General features: G+C 54.7%; 1 protein-coding gene across 1 annotated transcript; it reads right to left on the minus strand.

Annotated features, from left to right (window-relative positions):
* Positions 1–214: 214 nt before the first annotated feature.
* On the minus strand, positions 215–1,286 carry VOLCADRAFT_119177 (uncharacterized protein; the record flags this gene model as incomplete). The annotated part of the gene is made up of 2 exons (XM_002955740.1): positions 215–384; positions 1,088–1,286. The coding sequence occupies 2 exons, from the start codon at positions 1,284–1,286 to the stop codon at positions 215–217; spliced, it is 369 nt and encodes a 122-aa protein (XP_002955786.1).
* Positions 1,287–8,699: the final 7,413 nt, after the last annotated feature.

Below are 8,699 nucleotides of genomic sequence, written 5' to 3' on the forward strand. Positions count from 1 at the left end.
GAGCGATTTTCCTCTTTATGGCACTCGCTCCTGAAACACGATGCGGTGATTGTTTCAGTTTCATTATTATACGCAATATAATCTCCCCAAAAACAGGCGGCCACAAAAAGAATCAAAAGATGAGCTATTTCGTGCTTCAAAGAACCATTCTTATTCAGGCTTTGCAATTCTTGCCAAACGTCGCTTTTTAATACTTTAAAATGTTTCCCACTCCTTACAAGGCGTGCATTTCTGAGAGCTTCGCGATGCGGGCGTGGAGCTCTTCAAGCTGCATCTTCAGCATCTCAGGCACTTCCACCCTGCCACGGAGAACCTCGACAGGATCCGTGCACGACTCGCCGTACGCCGCTTGCATAGCCTCGCGGTCCACGGACAAGACGCCACCTGCCGATAGCGACACATGCACTCCTTACTGAGTATCAAAAGGCAAGTCCCGTAACCGTTTTTCCTTATCACTACTTGCAATCATTGTGGGTATCTGGTGAAGCAGCTGGCCGCGTATTATTAGGTTTGGCTACGGAAGGATTGAAGGAACTGTAGATATAGCTGATGGCTGCCGTATTGGACTGGGGTGAAGTGCGAATGCGTCTGTTTGGAAGGCGAAGCTCTGAACGCCAAAACGCATCTGTGGCACCGTGGTTGCCGGAATGGCGTTGTACGTTGCCCATGCCTGTATCGCGCTTGTGAGGTCCATACTTTTCATGCCTGTTTTTTATTGCCTTGTCGCCATGTCTCTCATCAAACGATGCAAGCGAAGTTCCTTATCTTTTCATTATTATATCAAAATTTCAGCAGCTCATCAGTTAAAGCAACCCTTTTTTCCCCGACTGTCCCTATCTATTATTGTTTGTATTATTGTTTTATTGAAGTATTATTTTCTCTAAGCAGCCAGTATTAAAGCAGCTCAATGATTCTGTGCACTCCTGCATGCCAAATGACCTGCGGACGCGCCCGCTCGACTTCACGCTGCTTCACGCTGTGGCGTTTCGCAGTAGCGGGGCATCCCGCTGGCCGGTCCGCACAGCAGCCAAACCGGCGTCCGTCAAAGCCCGCCCGCGATTTTCCACACGCATAATGTTTATCCCACCAGCACTCCTGGCTCTTGAAAAGGTCAGACCCTTTTTGCGCGGCTCGCCAATGGGCTTCACATTTTGGGCATGATATTCAAGCCGCTTCAGCTCCCGATCGAATTTCGCCCGCCCGCGAATTTTACGCACATACGTGTCAAGCCCGCGTTCTCGGCTTTCGAGAGCTGACCTTTGCGCGGCCGGCTGTGGCCTTCGCATTTTGGAGTTGTACGGAGTTTTTATTCGGCAGTCGTACCTGCATATCGTTTGCTTGAGAGCTGCTTAAAGACATGAGCGATTTTCCTCTTTCTCGCACTCGCTCTTGAAACACGATGCGGTGATTGTTTTTGGTTTATGGAAGATGTGGTATTACGGTATTAAGAATACAAGATATCACGATTTTTAGTCGACAACTCTAGTTGTGCGCGTGTACGGTCGAGCATGCGTACGGCATCAACAGGTGCTTTGAATGCGTTTTTTGTATGCAATTCAAAGTACTTGTGTGGTGTTGGGATATGGTCTTAAGGAAAGCGTGTCGGCAGCCCTTTTTGTTTTTGAGGGCTTGTACGGCATATTTTTATGCCTACAGCACATGCGTAGGATCGACGGACCGACTCGAGCTGCTTGTGGTATGTGATCGACTCAAAATACGGAGGAAGGCCTGGAGTGCATGCGGGGTGGGATGACTGGGCCATGTCTATGGCATGGACACTGCTAGGGCCGCTTCGCACAACATCATGGCCTTAGGAACCCCTGAGCACCACACGACATGTTCACATCAAAGGATTGGAGCCAGTGGGTCCTGCACCTGGCGGACGAATGCCACGGCGGTCTGTTGCTCATGAATGCCGACGTTGCTGGTGCGAAATAACTCAGTTCATACCGAGCGACGGTGTCGAACGCTGCTGTGATGATGGTAAAGCTTGGGCCTGTAAGGTCGGAAGCTGAGGTAGAAGATAAGAAGGTCGTCGTATTGCTCTGAGTAATGGTACGACATTATTAGCGGTATTGAGACAGATACTGTTCGACCGGCAGTGGGAAGTAGCTTGTCTATACATTGGTGCATATACTGATATCTACACTATGCACCGGAGTTGCTGAAAAGACTGCTCTGAGCTTCAAATAAACCTACGGAACCGAATATTGTAACCCGCCCAAGGCCTAGCTGCGGTCGTAAATGCATTTGATTCACGTTTAATTTGCAAAAGCGGCTTTGCAAACATAGTAGGACTGCTCTTGTATCTAGCTTCAGGCGCCGACAGCTGACTATTGCCGACACTTACGAACACTTACCTTGCTGTTATGAAGAAAATATGATTACGAAGAAGATATGCTATTCATATGAATGGGTTCGGACAGTCTCGACCAACCGGCCAGCTGCGAAGTGCTCCGCAGGCAATAGCAAATGGAAGCGTCTTTCAGCTGCACAAACTTCGATCCGGATGCAATAGCACAATTGTTGGGCTCCACTTGGAGTCTACTGCGGGACGACATTCGCTACCTAGCGCTGCAGCCAGCCGTTTCGGTGACGTCCGGCCTATCCCAAACCAGCAGCCCCGCAATCAATCTCAAAACCCTCAACATATTGCAGTGATATCAGAGGCCGCTTCGGGGACGGACGCGTCCTGCAGCGGCCTTCAGCATGACGCCTCGTCTCCTCAACATCGCCACCTCACACCGCCGCGCATTCACACCAATCATTTCTTCCAACGGTATCCTTCACCCTACCCGGAAAACGCACCTCCGCGCCATTCTGCGGCTCTCGATCCCCGCGCCATCCTCCGTGCCATCCTCGGTGCCAATGACCTTGACACCCTGCTGCAGCTGCTCCGAGACCATGAACGCAGCTTAAACGTACGGCACCTTGACGCGGCATTGAATCGTCTGAGCCGCCTCACAGCACCCGCGGTAGTGGCGGCCGCCGGAGGCGGCCGCGGCAGCAGCAGTGAAGCCTCTGTGGCGGCGGCGGCAGCAGCCGCACACGCTGCAGCCTCTCGCCTTGTCTCCATCCTCCTTCTGGGAACCCCCACTGGCTCTTCCACCTTCGCCGCCTTCGCCACCACCACGGCCGCGGTGGGGGCGTCCCTAACGCCGCGAGACTGTGCCAGTCTTCTATCGGCGCTGGCGCGCCTCGAGCACACTTCACCTCCGCCGTACCTGCTGACGTCATCAACCACCGAGACGGCAGTAGCATCAGCAGCACGGCTGTTGCAGACTCGGCTCTTGGCGCAGCTGGATTCGGCCGGACTACGAGATGTGGCACAGCTACTGCACAGCAGTGCCAAGTTACGGTTAGGGCTTCCGGAGGGAGCGGTTCCGGAGCTGTTTGTACGACTGGACGAGCTGAGGTTGGGATCGGCGGGAACACCGCAGGACGTATCTATGGTACTCTGGTCTCTGGCCAATCTGGAGCCGTACTTGCGGCCAACGCCGCCGCCGCCGCCGCCGCCGCCGCAACGGCCCTCAGTAGCCCCTTTTTCCACCGACAGCACTTCGTCATTCCGATCCACATCCGCGGACATCCAGAAAGCCCAACCGCCGTCCCTGGAAATCTGGTTGGATCGGTTGCTCGTCCAACTGACTGCCGTACGTTTGGCGAGTTTCCAATCCCAGTCGCTGTCCAATAGCGTCTGGGCTGTAGCTCGGTTGGGCTATCGGCCGCCTCTAGCGTGGTTGGAGGGGGTGGAGGCAGCCAGTGGGCGGGTGATGGAGGTGAGAGGCGTCTGGTGGGGTGGGGAGAGGGGGAAAGGGGGGGGGAGAGGGGAGAGGGGACGGGGCAGAAAGGGAGGAGTCAAGAGTGAGGGGGGGAGGAAGGGGGGAAACTGTTGGCTCCTGTTGCACCTTTTCTTCGCCTGTAATCATCGTCATCATCGTCGTCATCATCATCATCATCATCATCGCTAACAAAATCATCGTTTTCATCATACAACGTCAACATCAACAACATCATCATCGACATCATCATCATCATTATGCCGTTTCCTCTCTCGCTCCGTTTCCGCTCAGGCCCTTCATCGGAGTTCTCAGTCCGCCAACATTTACTGAACTTTATCGTTCCGGCACAAACCCCTTCCCGCCCTCTCACCCCCGAACTCCCCTCCCCCTCTCCCCCCCCGCCTCCACCACGACCACCCACACCCACAGTTTTTCTCCACACCCGAGTTGGTTAATCTGTTGTGGGGGTTAGCAGTTGTACGGCATCTGCCGCGGCGCGCCTGGTTGGATCTTATGGAGGGTCAGCTTAGAGACCGGGCGCCGTACATGACGGTGCAGGTGGGACGAGCGGGTTTTGGGTTTGGTTTCGGCAAAAAGAAGTGGTGAGGGTGGACAGACATACCGACGTGGAGGGCGGGGGGGGGGGGACAAAAAGAGAGGGAGAGGGCGGCGACTATCGCCCGGAGACATGGACGTCTCAGTACTTTAGTTAGTTAACTCTTGTTATCTGTCTTGGTCGTTTTGGAAATTGTTTTTGAAATCCTCAGAGAGCTGTCATTCGATCGCAAGGTGGAATTGATTGGATCGGCAGCAGGCTTATTTAGGATCCGCTTGCTTTGGAGGCCTTTTCCTCGCAATCTAGCTGAGTACGACAAGACATCATGCCCAAACCCACATCTCCCAAACCCCTTCCCCCCACGCCTCCACGCCTCCACTTTATCGGTAGCCCCCCTTTGCTCTTCTTGCCGCCTTTAGCGTGTTGCTGCCCTAGGGTTCCTTTCCTTTCCTTTTCCATGCTTTCTTTATGACTTTCCACCTCGTTCATCTTGGCGTGGCGCTAGGTAGTCATTTTCATTTCGCTGTTTCGCTTTTTCTCCGCCTTTGGTCCCGGCAGCTGCTGGTAACTCGTTTCGCAATCTAGCTAGCTAGCTGGCCACGTCGCCGCGAAAAGACTACTACTACTACTGCCCCCCCCAAGTCACCACTACTGGTCGGTACCTTTTATCATCCTTTGGCAGCACTATCTGTGTCTGTGGGTTCGTCTTACTCCTCCACCCCCCTTCCGACTCCTCCTTTCTCTCCCCCCTCCCGCCCTCAGGATGTTTCCGTTGTCTGTTGGTCCCTTGCCGTACTACGTGTACGACCCGGACTAAACCTCCTGCAGGAACTGGTGACCCGGGCTCTGCGGCTGCGGAGGAGGATGGGACCGCAGGTATGCGTACGACTGTCTGTCTTTCTGAATGTATGTATGTACGTATGTATGTATGTATGTATGGGAGATGAGGGAGATGAACTCTCACCCCTCACCCCTCACCCATTCCCCCGCTCTTTCCCCGAGCGCCTTTTCAGAGCCTGGTCAACACGCTGTGGGGGCTGTCCAGAATGGGTGTACGACTGCCGGAACGAGCTGTAGCGCTACTGCTCCAGGGGGGACTGGGAGCAGCGGCGCTGTACGGCAGTACCTCCACGGCGGCTGTTATTGCCGTACCTGTACATACAGCTACTGCCGGTAATACATTCAACACTGCAACTGCTACTGCCGCGGCCGCCGCTCGTTGTTGTAGTCCAGGGGATTTGGCGGGGGTGGCGTTGGTGTTGGCGCGCTGCCGCCACGTACCGCAGCGACGGTGGCTGGTGTCGTACTTTGCGGCGGTGTCCCGCCAGCTGCACCTGTTCCAACCCAGGTGCGGAAGGACGTCCCTCAACAACGAAGGGTGTACGGCATACACGTGCGCTGTGTACGGCATATACATGCTCAATACACACCGTGTGCGCCATGACGTGTTACCCGGTCTCCGGGTAGTCCTCGACTGCATTTCCCCTTCCCCCCCTGTCCTCTCCTTTTTTTCCTGGGGGGTTGAGGTTTGTCAAAATATGAAAATGATTTTAAAACATCCACATGGATGTGCAAGATATAAATGCACAACCATTTGTGCGCGTAGGGAGATTACGACGTTGTTGTACGGCATAGGGCGGCTGGGGGTTCTGGGTCTTCGAGTTGAGTCGTACTGGCTGGACCGGGTACTGGCGGAGGTGGAGGAACGAATGACGACGGCGCCGCCGACGGTGGCGGCGGTGTCGTACCCACCACAACACCAGCAGCAGCCGCAGAGGACGGACCCTCAGCACCAGCAGCACCAGCAGCGCCAGCGAAGGGAGGACGTGGGGGCGTGTTTAGACCCGGTTCAAATGGCCGTGGCGTTGTGGGCGGTGGCCGCCCTGGGGCATAAGCCCCCCGGGGCCTGGCTGGCGAGTATGGCGCGGGTGGTCACTGCGCGGGCGGAGGTGGGCTGGTGCTGTGTGCGTGTGCGCGTGTGCGTGTCTGAATGTATGTATGTATATGCGTGTGCGTGTCTGAATGTATGTATGTACATGCGTGTTTACAATATGTGTGCATCTGTATGTGTCTAGGTAAATGGCATACATACGTTGAAAACCCGCATGTACTCTTCTTTATGTCGTACTTAAACGAGGCGCATAAAAAGACATTGCCTTCATTGTCGGCAGTTGGCGGCTTTCTTTTCCCGCAGCTCTCCTCTCTTCGTTAGATGCCGGCATGTCATTTGCCCGACTGACCCCCTGCCCGACTGACCAACTGCCCGACTTTTTGAATACTGCGAAGTATCTACAGCTAAACATCCCATTCGTCCTCTTTGTCGTGGTGCGGCCTGGTGGCATTTTTATGTCCTAATTAGGAGTTCGGGCCCCGCGAAGCCGTCACCACCATCAGGGCGCTCCAAGAGCTTGCGACGACGACGAAGGCGTCGACCGACGCATTCACCGGTGCGTCGCGCTGTACGACACTTGTCGTACATAGGTTCGGTGCCGTCGGCGTCGACGTTGGCTGCAATGCCCGCGGCTTACGCGGCGGCGAGAGCTGCGGCGGCAGCGGCGGTCGTAGCCGGACGCGGGGCCAGCACCGTGGGGCGGGCTGTAGCAGCAATACCAGCAAATTTGCCGCCGGTGGCGGCGGCCGCAGTGTAAATAGCAGTAGCAGAAACAGCAGTAGCAATCACATTATTAGTACTTCCGATTGCATGGAGGCTGTAGCGAGGCTAGTGGCAAGATTGGCAGTACGGCTTCCGGAGGTCAGCCTGTACGGCGCCCTGCGGTCGGCGTCACTACTGCGTAGTGGAATGTCGTACGCGACGGTTGCGGACCAACTACTAACTGACGTGTACAGCGTAAGGAGCTTGAGGCTACTTCAAGGTGGGGTATATCATCATCATCATCAGCAGCAGCAGCAGCAGTAGCAGCAGTGACGGTTACGGTTTGAAGTACGGCGGGTATCCGGAGACCTTTTAAAGGGTTTTGAAGACCTTGGGGAGGGGGGAAAAGGAGATGATGGCGACCTGACAGATGCCATCGACAACCCGCCTCCACCTCCACCTCCATGGGCGTTGGTAGTTGTTTGTTTTAAGTTGGGATGGAAGGCGGATGGAGGGCTCAAGAATGCGGATGCGTCTTGTAATCATTTCAAAATGCGGTTGCGGGTGCGAATGCCGATGCGCCCGTGTGCGGGTCCTCCTACTCCATATGCCTTGGCAGGGCATTCGGTACCACTTCGCCAATCTCGGATTGTTAGTTGTACACGGTTAGGTTCAGTTGTAAGTTATCAACGAACACAGGGCTGCGGATGTGCGATGCGGGCAATGCGGAGGAAAGAGGGGGTGAAAGGCAATGTGTGAACGTCAGCTGTGATGCAGAAAGAGTGCCGCGACTGGGACATCTGGTTCCGTATGTCGACGCTGTAACACATGCTGCAGGCGCCAGCTCATCAACCCCCGGAAGATGATGATGATCGGGCCATACCTCATCAGCTTCCCTGCACTGCGCGCGCTGAGCAAGCGCATGCCCCATGTCAACATCTCGTCCCAGGATCTCAACTACAAGGACAAACAGAACCAGCGCGCCACTCTCAAGTAGGCTCTATCCAACCTGGAATTAGGTACAGACTGGTTTGTGGCTGACTTACCGCCATTCACTGACAGGTTGGCCGACCTGGACATGGATCCCTCAACTGGAAGCGTCAAGGCAGTCAGTGTGCTGCGAGACGCACTGGAGACAGGTTCACACAGTCCGGTTGGCGGTGATGGTCCTATCGTTGACGGCTCGTATTATGCTACCTTCCTCTATGTGACGTTCATGCATTATTTAGTAGCTGGCCGCTGAAAAGGCCTCTCGAGATGCTGGTGGTCGTGCTATGCATGTACCAGCTTACTGTGCTTACTGTGTACCAGCTACTACAGCTACATTGTGCCGGGCCACACTACTGCAGGGCAGGCGCGTGTGCTTACATTTCTTTGTCTGCGTGAATGATTGGATGTATGAATGAATGGACGAATGAAAGGTGTGGTTAACATGCCCCTGGTTTGGTTCGGTTCGGGTGGTGGTATCTTTTTGAACACATGTAGTCTGGTCGAGTGCCGGGGGCCCTTAGCAGGACTGAAGCACAGTTCAGGACGAGGCGTGTGGATATGTCTGCTTGTCTGAACGAAGGAATGAATGAATGAATAGACCGGGTGTTAAAATTGTGAGCGACTTGCCATGCAGGCACACCTTTGGTTCTGGTCGGTTCGGGTGATGGTAACTTTTCACACATACACACACAATGAATGTATGGGTGAATGAGTACGGAGTACGGTAACAAGTCGTGTGGGGCTCCTGCCACTTCCTGTCCCATATGGGGCAGGAAGT

This window comes from Volvox carteri (assembly GCF_000143455.1).
Source record: "Volvox carteri f. nagariensis unplaced genomic scaffold VOLCAscaffold_54, whole genome shotgun sequence".
In the NCBI taxonomy this organism is placed as follows: Eukaryota; Viridiplantae; Chlorophyta; class Chlorophyceae; order Chlamydomonadales; family Volvocaceae; genus Volvox; species Volvox carteri.